The sequence below is a fragment of the Buceros rhinoceros genome, unplaced genomic scaffold, assembly GCF_000710305.1.
Source record: "Buceros rhinoceros silvestris isolate BGI_N320 unplaced genomic scaffold, ASM71030v1 scaffold6361, whole genome shotgun sequence".
Taxonomy (NCBI): domain Eukaryota; kingdom Metazoa; phylum Chordata; class Aves; order Bucerotiformes; family Bucerotidae; genus Buceros; species Buceros rhinoceros.
In genome coordinates, this window is record NW_010396011.1 from 49,158 (window position 1) to 65,798 (window position 16,641).

The following is a 16,641-nucleotide window of genomic DNA, read 5'->3' on the forward strand; positions in this document are numbered from 1 at the left end:
GGAAAGACAAAAGAAACAAGGCAATCAGGACATGGGCATGTAAAAGCAAGGACTAGCTTTGTCTTAATAACAGTAGTGTTTGATTGCAACTCCTTCAAAGAGCTCTCCTGTACTTAGCAGTTTTTCTAAGTTCAGTTAAAAAAATTCACAGGAAACTCTAGGCTCATATCCCTTGACAAACACACTTATCTTGACAATATAAACTTATTTGGTTTCGTTAGATTTTGTTTCACTGTCTGAAATCTTGCTGCAAATACCATCCCAGGACTCAAGAAATGACCAGCAGCTCTAAAAATCCTCTAGGATCCTCTGTCCACACAGAGCATTCTAAATTATAAGACATGCATGTGTTAACATTCAATACATTTTTACAAAGAAAACCACAGATATATATATATACATATATATATAAAAAATCTCCGGGATGTAATCGCTTGGGTAGCATTTCACTTACTGCTGCATAAGAGAATATATAAGAACATGACATATTCCACTGTAAATTATTAAAATAGGGATGAAAACCTGTGAAAACCACAGGCAGGAGCTTTGGGTTATGTGACTACACCCAGGCTTTTGTGCTACAGCAACGGGAACACAGTGGCCTCTCACACCCAGGAGCTTGGGCCATGTGTCTGTGGGAGCCTACAGCAGTAGTTCATTGAGCCCTTTTGCCAGCACAGACTGTATTGTATAATCCAAGACAAAACTGTTGAGAATGACATGCATTCACTGAAGAAAAAAACACTTTGTTACCTGCCCTGAATGCACAACTGGAATAACGTTTCAAGTATTCAGAAATATTTTTCATTTCAGGTGTGATAAGGTGTTGGTTCCTGTTTCCTTTGTAAAGGCTCTGGAGAATGGGAACTTAAAGATAGAAGTCTTCGGGGGGTGGGGGTGGGGGGGGTGGAACGACAGGAATCTCATTTTCCACCTCCTACATGCTGCATGTAAACACCTCCTACCTGCACTGGGTAGCTGTGAAATACCAGTGAGAATGGTGAGGCCGTTTAAATACACCATGCGCATGCGTATCTGCCCATCAAATGTGAAGTGTATCATCAGCATCAGTACCTGCACAATTGGGTGAACGGTGATTTTGTGCACATCTTGCTGTGCAGGCTCCTGCACCAAGTTAGAGGCAATGAAGCTGAACCCTCTGAAAAGATTATGAGCATTGGCACTTGGAGGAACACCTGGGGAATCTGTAGAAGGAAGAAAATGGCCTCATGACCCGCACAAAAGATCAGAAAGAAACAGCACAGCAACTGCAACAGAAAAATCACCCCTTCCAGGCAACAGCAGATCCTACTAAGCTCACAGACACACGTGAATGGAATTCACCTCCATATCAATGGCGTGGAAGACTAAGTATTGCCTAAGTTCCTGAAAATATGTGCAAATATATTTCCTTGTGTGGAAACTCCCTGTGTAAATCTACTGGTCAAGTGAACAGAGGATCTGAAGCCAGAATATGGTAAAAACAAATTATCTGCTCAGAAATAAAGAAAACTGAGACTGCAGCTAATTCTACATCTCATTACAAAGCTGGCTCAGCTTTGACAGGAGTCAGAAATCAGTATGGCAAGGTCAGACATCACCGCAAGGTACATGGAGGAGCTTGTCTTTTAGTAAAATGACATGGGCCATTTGTTTATCTCAGTGTACTGGTGGTCACTCTCCTTGCAAATACATGGACGAATCACACCACCCAACATCACTGGGTACTTCTTACAATGGCATATATACAAGAGAGGTATTCCAAGAATCATAGAATGTTTTTGCTTGGAAGGGACCGTAAAGATCATCTAGTTCCAACTCACCTGCCATGGGCAGGGACACCTTCCTCTAGACCAGGTTGCTCAAAGCCCCATCCAACCTGGTCTTGAACGTCCACAGCTTGTGGACAACCTCTTCTAGTGTCTCACCACCCTCACAGTAAATAATTTCTTCCTAATATCTAATCTAATCCCTCTTTCAGAGGGATTACTTAATAAGAAATAATGTTTGTTTTAAAAAAGGAACAACAATAATTCAAATCTGAACACTGCTGAACTTCAGAAAAGCTGTGATCCTGTTCTAAAACATAAGTGCTAAGTCATCTCTATTTAAAAATAATTGTCCTTTCATAATTTACTGGCAATCTCTTTATTGAATACTGTAGACCTCCTGATTATTTAGCATTCAATATTAAATGTTGCTCACCACTGATATGCCCATCATATGAATTAAACATTAAACCACCTGTGTTAAATGCAAAATTGTGTTTAATTATGTGATAGCTTTGAAAACTAAATAATTTTCTTAGTCTTGATAAATCCCAAATCATTTTGTATATCTAAATTAGATGCACTTGCATATACCCATCTTGTATAATGGTTATCTTTCTCCCTGTGAAAGTCATAATATTTTGTCCCACTGGAGCATCGAACTACACATGATCTTCAAAGACTTCATAAATCTTAAGCGATTTACCTCATTATGCTTCCCTGGGGTTAGCAAACATTATTATCTTATTTGCAGAGGAGGAAATTTAGGTACTTCAGATGCAATTTTACATATTTTTTCTCAGCAGTAAAGCCAGCCTATGACACCCCTGCCGGTTACAGCATGCTGCCCCGTCATGTACAATTGTACAAACAGTTGTGGACCGAAATCCAGTAAGTTGGATCACCAGAACGATCTTTCTCTGATCCTTGTTCAAATCACCGTTTATAACCAGTCCTGGTTATAAACACCCCCAGACAAACTTTCCAAGTCAGTGTTTTACGTGGGATGTCAAACTGAATTGGGCAACAGCAGTAACATGTAGAGTATAAAATGTAACCCAGGGCATCAGCCCATGCATGGAGTACAAGGGTTTCCGTGCCAGTACAGCCAATGAAGTGTGAACTTCCAAAGCAATCCAAACTCTCGGTGGTTCTCTGAGACTTTCCAGGGCAGCACCGGCCTGCTCTTCTCTCAAGATCAGACTAACCTGCAGTCGTCAATATTTAAGAGAAACTAGTTCCTCTGAATTCTGAATTAAAGCTAAAACCAAAGGTGGGAAGGATCTGATATCCAAAAATCATTTGTTTCCATGCAGTGGGGTAGGACTATCAGAACATGACTAACGTATACTGGAGACAGGTGGATATTCTAGTTGGACTCAAATAATCAAAGTGTAATATAGCATGCAAAAGCTGGCACAGACTTGGGGAAAAAAATCAAAACCCTAGGAACAAAGACAGATAAAAGATTTTGAGTAGATACCACTACGTGATATAAAAGGGTGGTAAAGCATTGGAACAGGCTGCCCAGGGAGGTGGTGGAGTCCCCATCCCTGGATGTATTTAAAAGCCATGTAGATGTGGCGCTGAGGGACACGGTCTAGGGACCCCAGCAGTGCGGGGTGTATGGTTGGACTCGATGATCTTGAAGGTCTCTTCCAACCAAAATGATTCTGTGATTCATATGTCATGAAAGGAGGATATTAAGAAAAATTTCTTCACCAAAAGGGTTGTCAAGCACTGGACCATGCTGCCCAGGGAGGTGGTGGAGTCCCCATCCCTGGATGTATTTAAAAGCCATGTAGATGTGGCGCTGAGGGACACGGTCTAGGGACCCCAGCAGTGCGGGGTGTATGGTTGGACTCGATGATCTTGAAGGTCTCTTCCAACCAAAATGATTCTGTGATTCATATGTCATGAAAGGAGGTTTGAGCCACGGTTTAAGTAGAGGTTTAAGCTAGTTTTAAGATAAAGGCTGAAGGTCATGATAAGCCTGAACAAAAAGTACAGGAAATCTTAGCTCTGATTCATGTGCTATAAAGCTGGAATTCCCATAATGAAATCTCAGGTCTTTTGCTCTCACTGCTACAGTTCTTTGGCAATTTGAGGGTTGAAGCTTGACACATTATACTTGGTCATTACAACAGTACTATATGATATTTACAGAGCTTACCATACTCAAAGTCCTTTACAAAAAAGAGCTAATTACTTATTTACATGACAGAATGTATGAATCGGTACTTCTTTACACAGGAATATTGCAGGCAGAAGTGTAATATAGCTTATCCATGTCTAGTATGAGACAATATTATAACTAGGATTACCGTTCTGAGATTACTGATATCTTTCAACTAGAAAAGTGGTAAGATGGTGGTTTGTGCAGCAATCACCTTCACATATATACTACACAAAATGTGATATTCCTGTTAGGAAATAGAAATTGTAAGAACAACATTCTCACTGCAAGGATTTGCTAAATATTGTGGGCAAAATTTGCTGTTTCCATAACTCCACTGGTCTTCATTACTGTTAACCATGTATTAACTTCCAACAGTCCATAGTCTATGGAATTCCATAATTAAAGAAAATGTCTATGGAGTATGTGATTATACGCTTATTTTCAGACATGCAAAGTTCTTTGAAGCCTAGGTAAGTTAAAATAGTTAAATTTGGCTAATGATGTAAATCAATAGTAAATTTTCCTATTCAAAATGTGAAATCCATCCTTCCTGAAGACAAATTAATGTGAAGTTGGTGAAATGCTTATGAGCTTCTTTTCATGGAAATGCAAAATAGTTTTTGCTTCCTGCTGGATTGCAAAACCCAGTAATCCCACAGGTGATCAGACTTTTAGTCCCTGTTGGCATGGGGAGGGGAAGGAAGAAGGAATTTACTGACTGAGAAGATGCATTACCCATGTGCCACCTTACTAACCTGTGGGGGTCCGAGATGTGAACTCTGGATCAAAATGAAAGGTGTCTTCTGGCCGACCCACTGCAGGTTTGAAAGGAGGCTTGATTTCTTTCCTGTAAAGTTTCTACAAGGAGAAGAACAGATTACTATCAACAACAATCTGTACACCTTCAGCATCTGCAGATAGGCTCTGCCACTTTGTTTAGGGTGTCCTCTCTCAGCTCTGTGACATCCTTGCAGGGCTGACAAGAAAGAATGACATAACCATAGCGCTGGCTCCTGCTTGACTGGTCAGTTTAAAACCTGTGCCCTGGATGGTCCTTATATTTTATAGTTCCTGGAATTTAGAATATGAACACAGATGTTTCTGGCAAAAAATTAGCCCATAGACTGGCACAATATTCCATCTGGGGCATCTGGAAATTTACTGGTCTTAAGGGCAGGACTGAAACGTGCCATGGTAACATCAGGGAACTGCAAGGGTGACTTCAGCAGCACAGCAGTGACAATCAGCACAAAGCATCACTAGGAAGTGGTGACTGGTTTAGCACTCATTATTTGTCAAGAACTAGCAATATGTTTGGCACCCTGACAGACTGAGCTAAGTAACAGGCCTGGCTGCCTGCTGCTCACAACCTAAACAAGACACTTGTTCTTTTGGCATATCTGGTAAAAGAGGAGAGGCTCACAGCTGAGGATTAGACAAAATTCCCATCAAAAGATGTTAGAAAGGACGCATATGGATGGGTGGAGAATCATGTTGAAGGCCTAAATGTGGCTTGAGCAGAGGAGCAAAATTAAGGAAAAACATAAGGAAGAAGGGAAGGTATATAACAGGTAAGCACCGCTAGGTGTGTGTGAGTGATGGAGAGTGAGGGGGCATGTAAGGGATCACATAAGTAATAGTCACCATAAATGCAGGCTCACACTGCCTTTATTACCAGGGACTTTGCGGCCTCTTTACTCATGCTTAATGATCTTTAAGATATTGCTTCACTGTGCTCCTTTGCAAGCATTCATAAACATGCGCGCGCACACACACTGTGGGAGATGAACAAACTGAGGTGCAGCATGTCTGGACCTGATCCAAGGCCTATAGAGGTTAAAGGAAAGAGTCCTATCGATTTCAGTGATCTTTGCATCACCTCTGCTTGAAATGACCAAAACTGAACATCGTGCAGATGGTGGCATGGGGAACAGAGCTCCAGTTTGACTCCCTGCTTCACATTTCAGTGGTTAGATGGCATTCCCTTTCTCGAAATGGTTTTGTTCTCAGATTTCAAAGGACCGAACTAGTTGCCACAGACAGTGCCCAATAATTAACATCTGATCATAAACATAACCTTTCATTCAAACTTTCAAGTCATGATAAGAGCTGCAGAGTTCAGTTTTTTGACTGTGTGTAATATGTATCTTCAGGTTAGGTCTTAAAACAACTTCATAATGAACTGATTTTTCAGAATATTTAATGAAGATTAATACATGCTTGTCCAGCTCTTTGCATGCAGGAAGATTCCTTTTAACTGTGGGGTTTGTGATTGATTAACTTCTGTAATATAAAGCATGTGGTCAAACCTAAGGTACATACACGTCAACATAATTTGAACTTGATTTTGCATAGATAAATACAGGTTCTTGAGGCAGGACATTCTGTACCATAATATTAACATTAGCATAAAGCATATGTTTGTGGTTGAATTATGATTCCTTGAAAAAGTGGAATAGTGAAGCTGGAAATGACTCTGCAATAATTAATGGCCCTTTCACCATAAAAAGTTCCTGCTTGCGTAAAAGTGCTCCATATCTTCTGAGAGAAAAAAGGGATGAATAATTGCTGTGAGCCACAATGGAAAGCCAGTGTTCCAAATAATTAAAAGCAAATTGCAATCTTAAGCAGGAAGTGTCACTCATCAACTGAGAAGTATCAACCTAGTAATTAATATATATCATTTTTTGTGTGCAGAGAACTTTAAAAGAGAACTCAGCACCTATGAAGGTTTTTCTGGTTCAAGGATTTCTCCTTGACAAAGCTATTTGCTTCCGGCTTCCCTTGATTTGTCTTAGTTCACAACTGCGTTCCTTCTACTGTAGAAAGCAATATAGCCACAGGCAAATGCTTCTTCCTTAAGTGCACCTCTCATCCTGTGAGGTCCAGAAATGGAAAAATATTTTAGAGTTGTACATGACTCAGGAACTGTACTTTCTTTTGATTATTGTAACCATATTCTCTCTGGCTTCTCAATTCCTCCCCCCATCTGTAGTTTCTTAAGTGCTGTTGGAGATACATTTGTATTTTGAATCCCTAACCCACATCCTCCACTACAAGGGAGGGATTTAAGATTCATCATGAGTCACATGCCACCTAAAGATGTGTAATCACAAATTTGCTTGCTGGGAGAAGATGGAAACAAAGAAGTTGCTTGTTCAAGTGAAAGGCACCTCCCCTGAGAGCAACCTAGATGACTCCCGTTTCCATTTCATCTTCCACTTGTGATAAAAATATTTCTGGTGTTTCTGACTAGACAATTAGGAACAGCAGAAGGCAAACTGCCTAAAACACTTTTTTCCCCAAGCTCTTGAATCAGGTAATTAAATGAAATCTTTGAGGAACAAAACCAAGCAGAGCAGTGCTTTGGTTTTTGGGATGACTTTCCCATCCCACACTGGCCCCAGTTCTCTGTGTGAGCCACTACAACCAAACCCAATAAGCTGAAGCACACTGAACCACAGGGCAGCCCAACACAGTTAAACATGAAAGCTTAGCGAGGGCAAATAACTTCTTCTTTAAAAACCTGCATCCTGTAGACTGCAAAACACAAGGTGACACAAGCTGATCTAAGAAAACAGTAATAATTACACACATTGTTTTCTACACACACGGAGAACAAACGTCCTGGAGGATTCGAGATCCTTCTGGATTTTCCAAAAATATTTCTAATTTTAGGTGAAATGTATTAAACTATTATCTCTTACTGTGGTCCCAAAATCATCTTCCAACAGAAACCAACCAGAATGACAAATGACATAAGTTAAGTTTCAAATCTTGTCTTTGACATCTTCTATCAGGCTCTTATGTAACTTCTGGTGAAGTTTAAACAGTTACCCACATCCCAAGTCATGGTGGTCCTGACTGTGTATGCAGAAGTCACTGGGAGTTCCACCACCTGTTTTAATGGGAACAGGGTCCCAGTTGTCCCAGTCTGCATATCCAAATTATTATTTTGGGGCATCTTATTAGGCATTCAAAAGAGACTTTGGATATGTTAGTGCTAACTGGAGCATTTAATTTTCAGGTTGGGTACTTGAGATCATTATATGTGTGGGTTTTTGCACGAGTCTAAGAAGCTGAAGATTTTCTTTTTCTTTCACATAATTTCTACACCCATAAAGGGGAAATATATTCCTTAGCCCTTTATGTTTTACTGATAATGTAATTTCTCTTTCCCAGTAAAGAATAACCCCCCACATCCCACCTCCATTTTTTTGAACTAGCCACAGCATTGACTTAACACAGAAAAATGAATCACTGTGCATCACACATGGCTGTCAGGTCCAGAGGCTGTGTGGAGGGAGTGCATATTTCACAGGCTTTGAAAAGAGTACCTTCAGATTAGTAAGTACCTATGCATTAACCAGAGCACAGTTCTACAGCAGTTTGAGAAACAATGAGCTTCTATTAACTTCCTTTCTGACTGGGACAAAAACTTTCTTTTGAAATAACTAATTTTCCCCCAGGTCCCGGGGGCCCTTTCTTAAAGTATGTTGCCAGATTCCTGATATGAGCTTCATCTGAACACCTCGTCAGCTGAGACTCAAGTAATGCACCAGAGAGACTGGTAACAAAATGCAGCACCATTCATTTGTCTCTTTTATTAATAAGCAGCTAATTTGTCATCATCTTTAAAAAAAAATTCATTCCTAAAAAACCCCAGAGATGTAAATGCCATGTTCATGTGCCTATCAAATTTCAAGAAAAAGAAAATGGTTTAATTTAATCAAAAACTATTCAGTCATTTTTTTCAACTGAGTTTCTTTGATGAATTGAATTATTCCTTAGGCACCTTGTAGAAATAGAAAGATGCTACCCTCCACAGTGACGCACTTGTAGTGTGAAAATAAACTCCCTTGATACATATACCTGTCATGGAAAATCCAATAAGCAGAGAAAAGGATGAACTACCTTCTACAACGCTTGTCCTCTCCTAGATTAATGACTCGATGCTGTTGCCTGCAAATGATAGAAAACTGGCAGAATTCAGACCTTGGGATCAATTTTTGCCTATGGTAAAACCTTCAGTTAAATAATCCATGTTTTCAGTTTAATAAAACTTGAGTCCACTTCCCACTCCTTCCAAATTTTGGGTGTATTTGACAGTTCATTTTCTAGCATGTCATTTGCTCTAGTTCCAATTTACCCTGACATCTAAACAAAAACTGCTGTTTATAGCCCATTCCTCTGCAGTCTGCAAAAAGGGATTTCATTTCTGATTTTCAATTAAAAGCCAGAAGTTCTTTAGGCATGACGTGAAAAGAAGAAACAGTAATAATAATAATGGATGAGCATCGTAAGGCAAAGTGCTGGCTTCATCTCAGGGCCAGACTGGCTCACGCTGCTCTGAAACGCGTACAATACTGCTGCTGTAGATGGATAGGCCTTCCAAGATCTCCATGAGTGATAGTAAAATTAGGATTAAATGAGCAAATATACTACAAAGATGATAGCTGCTCTGTGTAATAATGAACCCTCTGTCTCCAAGAGAGTGCAATAAGCACTAATGGTGTTGGGTTAATATGGATATTTACAGCTACAATTTACAGCAAAGTTAGAGGGCTAGATAAAACATCAAAGGGCAATTAAATCCAATTCTCTCTCTAGCTCTGTCATGTTCAAGCATACCTAGCCTCTTCTTGGTAGATACTTCCCTAACCCATTCTTAAGAAGTTTTTCAAATGATGGAGGACTGTACAATTTATTTAGGCATGAAATTGTTCCCTAAAGAACTAAGTTTGAAATAATCACCAATCATCATGAGAGAAGGTGGTCTCAAGGAATCTCACAGTCCAGAATGGACTTTGCTGAAAACCCTTCCAAGATGCAGAGCCTCATTTCTCCGTGAAGTACTGAGCTGCTCCATTAGCAAACACAGGAGAAGCTCTCTCTCTGCTCCAGTGCCCCATATAACACAAAGACATATGCACCTGACCTGTATTTTGATTGCAAAGCTGAGGATTGTGGAGATATCAGAGGAATACAGAAAATAATAATAGTAATAAAGAAGACAGCTCTTCAGGATTCTCTATTCTCAGTTTTCACTTAATTTTTTCATAAATGTAAAGTCTTTATACAGGATCTCATGATTCATAAGAAGGTGAAGAGGAAAGAGAATCTAGACTCCAGAACATGTATTATGGGACTAAAAGTCATCTGATCCATAGAGGAAAATCTGAAACTCCACTTCCACTGATAATCTTGAAACATGCTTATGAGTCATGCAAACTCTTTAACATGCAATTCAAATTAGATTAATGTGTTTTTCCAAAATAAAACATTCTGTGGGCCTTTCAAAGACCACTTGGGCACCACAAAATGTGCTTTCACAGAGGAATTGGCTTTACTGTAAAGCCCTGGGCAGTGGTTTGAGAATGACTCTGGCCATGCTATTTTATGAGATTTTATAGTGAGAACTGCATCGATGCGCCCTGTTGATTCATGAGTGAATTCAGATCAAATATTAAAGAGGTATAACAATACCACAACACAGTTTAGATGAAATTAAACTAGAAAATTCTAGAGTAAGTGGCAAACCAGAGCTCTCATGCACTGGTAGAGGTCCAGATCAAGAATGTAAAGTGTTTGACTCTAGGTTTGTCTAAAGATAAGTCAATTTGAACAAACATGTTGCTAAAAATATGAGAACATTTAACATGTTGCAAGTCTAAATCAAATATTTACCTAATCTCTGCTACCAGCCTTATAAGCTGTAGCTGATATCAATAAAATAAATCCTTGTTTACCATTCTGTTAATCATGTCCGATGTCTTATTTGAACCATGTTTAATTTGATCAAATGTTTGCTCTTCCAATTTTGAGTGCTGATGTTAAATTAATGACTCATCTCAATAAAACATCAATCACTTGTAAAAGGAGTTGCTGTTTCCTGTTCTGTCTGATTGACTTGTATACTCAGTGAGGGAAAAATCACTCTTCTGAAAATCCGTCTATGTTATTCTTTTCTGTAGCCCCCATAGCGATATAGTGAAGGGCCAGATCATGTCTTACAGTCATTTAGGCCAAAGGTGACAAGAAGGGTTTAACAATTTATTCTGTTGGAAGATTTATGATTCTCCCCAGCATAATGCTGTATGGCTTGCTGTACCAGCTCTACCAATACCTGGCCAAGTCCCAGGAGCACCATGCTGTATTTGGGAAAAGGGTGCACCTGGAGGTCCTGGAGCTCCTTGGAGCTACTGTTGGCAGACGTGTAAGAGCAAACATGGGAGTGCTCCGAAAAATTCCAAGAGAGAAAAGAATTCCTGGAGGTCCCTTATACTGGAAAGAATAGAACTAAGATTTAAGTCCAGCTTGCCTGACCCAGTGAGAAAGAACAAGTATTTCAGTATGAAACATAAAAGCAGAAGGGAGCTGGAGCATCAGATCACTTCCCTCTGGAGTATCTCTTTCCAACCCAGTCCTTTGTCTCTGTTTTCTTCTGTGATTGAAGTATTACAGGAATTCTTTCATTTAAAGCTTCTCTTCTTCACTGCAGTCCAGCTCCCATAATCAATGCATCACTTTTATTAGAGCTGAATGTGGAAATTATTCTGCAGAACACTGCAAATAGCCCCAGGTAGTCTGGCAAGCCAGACCATCACACAAACCAGAGACAGACAGAAAAAACGGGCAATGCTGAAAGCAGCTTTCTATTTCTTTCATTTGTGGATATGCGAACACATGTATATATAAAATCGTAGCATCATTTAGGTTGGAAAAGACCTCTAAGATCATCAAGTCCAACTGTAAACCTAACACTGACAAATATGTATGCAAGAGACATAGGCACACACTTAAAAGGCTCTGGCTTCTGAGTTCTCTATGTTAGAGTTCACTTCATCTTTTTTCTATGCATGGCATTTTGTCTTCAAAAAATTAGCTAAGAAAAATAATAAAAAAATGTTGCTCCACTTACGTTCCAGTCTATAGTAACAAAGAAAGGGTGACGTTTAATTTCTTCCACTCCATCGAATCCAGCACCTGAGAAGAGAAGGAAAGATTCAAATGAAGTCATACTTAGAAGGGTGCTGCATGACATCTCTTCTCCAGCCTTCCCCCCCATCCCCTCTTTTCTTATGACGAAGTTGGAGTCACCATCTAAACATTTCTAGTCAAGAAACCCTGAACAGTGCAACTGCCGTAACACAGACAAGGGAACTTCATTCATGGAAATCTGATGGCTGAGAGTTTTTTACTTTTCTCTAATTGAGGCTGATGCCAAGGCTGAATAGCTGCTCTCTTCAGGCTTCAGACACGACACAGGATTTCAGTGGGAGCTGAGTGCACGTACCAGCGAGGCTAGGAGAGGCCCCAAGTTGTCCTGATATTATGGCAAGGTTACTGCTGCTTTTCCATTCCTTTAGTTGAATTTATTTGCTTCAGTACCACCGCAAAAACAACAGGTACTCAGTAATAATTAAAGAGATGATTTAGCCTGTGAGTTCTGGAGTTGATTTGACTTTATTAATTGCACCTTTAATTTTTCAGTAAGAGAAATAACATCTAGAAGCAAAAGCTTTGCATTGCAATTTTGGAATCAGTTCCTGAAAGGTACCCAACATTTCTTTACAAGGATGCTGAGAATCCTTGATTCCCAAAAGGACTTAGGATTCATAAGCACCTTGCAAAAGGCACTCAGCACCTCAGATGACCCAGCTTTATGTATGCAGTATTTGTGCTTTCTGGAGATCAACATTGCAAGCAGCTTTAAACAGGTCTTGTCAACTCAAGCTTTTATAAAATGTGACATCTGCTCTCCTTGTCTACAAGACATTACTGATGTTTGCCAAAATGCAATGATCAGGAATGACTTCCTAAAGCTTGCTTAACATACACTGATAAATGGATATGAAAAGCAAACACTTATGTGAATATAAGACGCAGGACTGTCTGTCAGGTCTGCCGGACAATAACGCAAGAGCAATGTACTTCCGGTTACTTCCCCGTTCTGGTAACCTTACAGTATAGGCAAATACAAGTGACACACATGAGGATAAACAAACCTAGCCCATCATACAAAACTGTGTGTTTGGAGGTGAACATCCCCCCTCAGGAGTGAGGACTTTGGTTGTTATGACCAGTTCTAGGGAAACATAACATGAAATCAAATCTTAGAAAGAGGAAAGAAGACAAAAGGGAGATCATCATTACATTGTCACTGTATAAGTCTGTTGTACACGTACACTTGAGTATGGAATGTAGTTGACACCCTTATCTATAAAAGGGTGTATGTCTTAAGGCTAGGAAAAATCAGAGAAGGACAAAAAGGAATGGTATGGAACAACTGACTTTTCAGCCTGAAACCAGATGAGGGAGGGAGTATAGGACAGATATCTAAAATGTCATGATTATTTGGAACAAGGGAATAGGTATTAACTCTTCCACATCTGTTCCAGTACAAGAATACAGGTCATTAAAGGATACTATCAGGACTCAGTTGCAGAACAACCTGGAGATGTTTCCTCAGTCAAAAGATTGTGGTGTGACATGGAATTCATTGGAAAAGATAATGTGGGTGCAAAATATTTATATGGGTTCAGGTGGAGACCAGGAAGGTATGTTGAAATGAAATCTGTTGGAGATTACTTCATCAACAAAGAAGTAGTTCAGGAAACCCCTTGCTTGGTCTTAAAGCAGGTGTAGTCTGGAATTTGGGTGAAGTATCGCATATGCTTAGCCTATTTTTACTCTTCCCTAGGCAGTGGTTTATGGCCCCTGGGCAATGAACAAGAAAATACTATGATTTAGATAGTAATAAGACTTGTTCTGTGTCTTTCTCAGCATTTTTTTCAATGCACAGTCTAAAGTTTGCACTAGATTCTCCTGGCAGATTCATTCTGATTTTAGCAATGCCAACAGAAACATGAAACCAGCACAGTTATTCTGAAGAGAACTACATTAAACAACTCTTCAGAAAAGAAATATCTGTGAAAAATGTCTTGTATTCAGTGGTTGTGACTGGAAACTTTGTAATGTGCCATAGCTGATCTTTACTACATCAGGATGAAACCCATGTGCCAAACTGGTTTCAAAGGACTAGGATGAAGGCTACAGACATTGTAAGCTACTGGCAGCATTCTGTAGACTGAGGATAAGTGCTGATGCATTCAGTCTGCTCTGTTCTGTCCCTTCCCCATTGCTTCCCCTTTCCTTCTTTTGCAGGCTTATGGATACGTCATGGTGTGATGGGAATGACCCACCTTTTCAGATGATTCATTTGAAATCCAAACTTTTTGCTACTGTTCTTTTTCCACAGAACCCCAGAAATCAGAACTAAGAAAAAAGCCCACCTGCGGCTACTTCTATCAGTGGAGGACTGCAGTGTACAGTAAGGAATGCATCATGCAGTTGACACAGGAATTTGTTTGAAAAATTTGCATTTCCCACTTCAGGTCACCTCAGAGCTCTGGCACAGGGAGAATACGTTGCTATGAGTCCCATGGCTTGACTGTGTTTATTTTAATGTATTAAAGATATTTAGGATAGTAATAGCCTCATTTTGCAAAGAGTGAAGGACTTTCAATTCCCAGCAGCTGGTTTTACACCATGGAGAAGATTCAGCACTTCCTGCAGTTTTTATTGCCTGATCTTCCCTGCCATGAGACCTGCTGACGTAGCCCACAGTTCTCAAGTCTCAGGCTGTGTGCTATGGCCACAGCCAGTGGTAGCTTTGTCAACCAGGAACAGTTCTGGGAGCCTGGAGGGGCAACTCTGACACTGCTGCAGAAGTCCATGGAAGAGGTTAGGCACTGGTGTTTATGGTGGAGTCTCTCTGGATTTGCTCATCACATTTCAGCCATTCGTCTACCATATGCAAATGTATCGTGGTACTGCAAAGAGATGTGCTTTCATGGAGAAAAGGGAAGCATGGGAGTAACTGGAAAGTCCTGTTTCATGGTCATGGACATTTCGTGGCACAGAGATGGGTATTTAGCAGACTGTTGAAGTACAGCACGTGATGGCACACCACATGACTGCAAACCTTTCACCTTCCTCTAGGTTTCTGGCTGATTTTTATAACTTCGTTTTAATTTCAATTTAGTAATGAAATCTATCTGTAAGGATTGATCAGAGTAATCAAACCTACTGCCTGCCAATATTCCTACATGCCATTCAATCTCACAAGGTCTGAGAATATAAATAATGCTTTCAGATCAAATTGCCTTTTTAAACACGTTATGGAGTGCAAGGATTTATATAAAAGCAGCCTCATGTTAATAAGTGAGGACTTGATTATCTGAGATTGTTTTATGCCTGCAATAAAAGTGTAGTATGAAGTAACAGTAGTATGTTTTATTTTTAATTAGTTTTGATTGTTGAATCATTATGGACAACGTGAGCCTTGAAATACTAAGGGGGGGGGTTGGAAGGGAGACCTATGAAATTTGAAAGTTGACTATCTGGATATTCAAAATGAGCAGACAGAGTTTCCAGATTTTTATTTTCAGATAATAAAATTTTAGTGTCTCCCCAGCTTCAGAATCTTTTTGGTAGGTGAGATTTTTGAAATGCATTCTTAAGGTTTACAAGAAAGATGTACAGTCACTCAGACAAAGGTGAAACTTGTATTTTAAAACTCATCATATAAAACTGAAACCCAAAGTCTTCTATGTGCCAAAGCAGGATGTCTCTTCTTTGAGAACACGGGATTAAGGAAATAACAATTATTTCTTTGGCTTTTACTCCAAATCCACTGGCATATGCTTTTACCCTATACTTTCTTGGCCAAGCTTCTCAGTTATAAGGACTCTGGAACCTTTATACTGCTCAGCAATGTAGGCACCTCCTGAAATGCTCTTTACGTTCATTTACCTACCTGAACAGATCCAGGCCTTAGGGCAAGTAAGAACTAGTCCTTTGCCTAAGATCCTGGCAATGCCAGGAATAATGCCTCCTTTGTACAATTTCCTTTCCAGGATGCTTACTCCTTGTTTGCCTGGATATTCCGGTTACTTTCTTTAAAGAATTTAAAATTATGATCATCCATAAAATGAATTTTTTTGTACTTAATCAGAGCAATGCTACCAAAGCAGTGCTGTGCAGACTGTGTACAACAGAGTGTACAGGCTCAGAAGAGACCAGGCAGTGCCCATAACAAGAGATGCCAAAGGAAGGAAGACTTTCCACCTAAAAATTTGTTCTAAAGCTTTAATACAGGCATCAGACTTAAAAATAGAATAAAGTAATCTGGATTACTAAATTCCTTCTCTGCATTGTCTGAATCTCCCTCTTCAACTCTAGTATTTTTTCCCATTAATGATCCAAACTTCCACTGACTTCACTGGAGCCCCACTTTGGATGAATAGCAGCTTGTGGGAAGCCACAAAATGAGCAGAGCAGAACAAAACCAAGAGATGGAAACAGGAAGGAAACAGCAGAAAGGAATAGGGGGGTGGACTGGGGAAAATTTGTATTTGCTGCATCATCTTATTTTTCTGAAGGTAGATTAATCCTAGGAATCCAAAGACTCTAATTTTCTCTAATGCAAGCAAATTGCTTGAGAGCAGTTGAAACCTGCTGAAAAAGTGTGTTTTTCCACTATCATCTCTACGGCATATCAGACTACAAGAGCTTCCCTTTAGGTCAAGAGGTAAAGCCTACAGGGTATCATTCCCTCTGTGGGCCACGTGGGTGTCTCCCCAGGAGGAGAGGGGCACAGCAGTGCGTTGACAAACGGGGTCCCCATTC

The 16,641-nt window shown here is 39.9% G+C and overlaps 1 protein-coding gene across 1 annotated transcript in view; it reads right to left on the minus strand.

The window, feature by feature from the left end:
* The window catches only part of RPS6KA2 (ribosomal protein S6 kinase, 90kDa, polypeptide 2), a 90,361-nt gene that overhangs the window by 27,780 nt on the left and 45,940 nt on the right, over positions 1-16,641 (minus strand). The window contains exons 12-14 of the mRNA XM_010145749.1: positions 11,870-11,934; positions 4,704-4,806; positions 1,075-1,205 (exon numbers count right to left, since the gene is read on the minus strand). Coding sequence (XP_010144051.1) covers positions 1,075-1,205; positions 4,704-4,806; positions 11,870-11,934 — 299 coding nt within the window. The remainder of the gene's footprint in view (positions 1-1,074; positions 1,206-4,703; positions 4,807-11,869; positions 11,935-16,641) is intronic.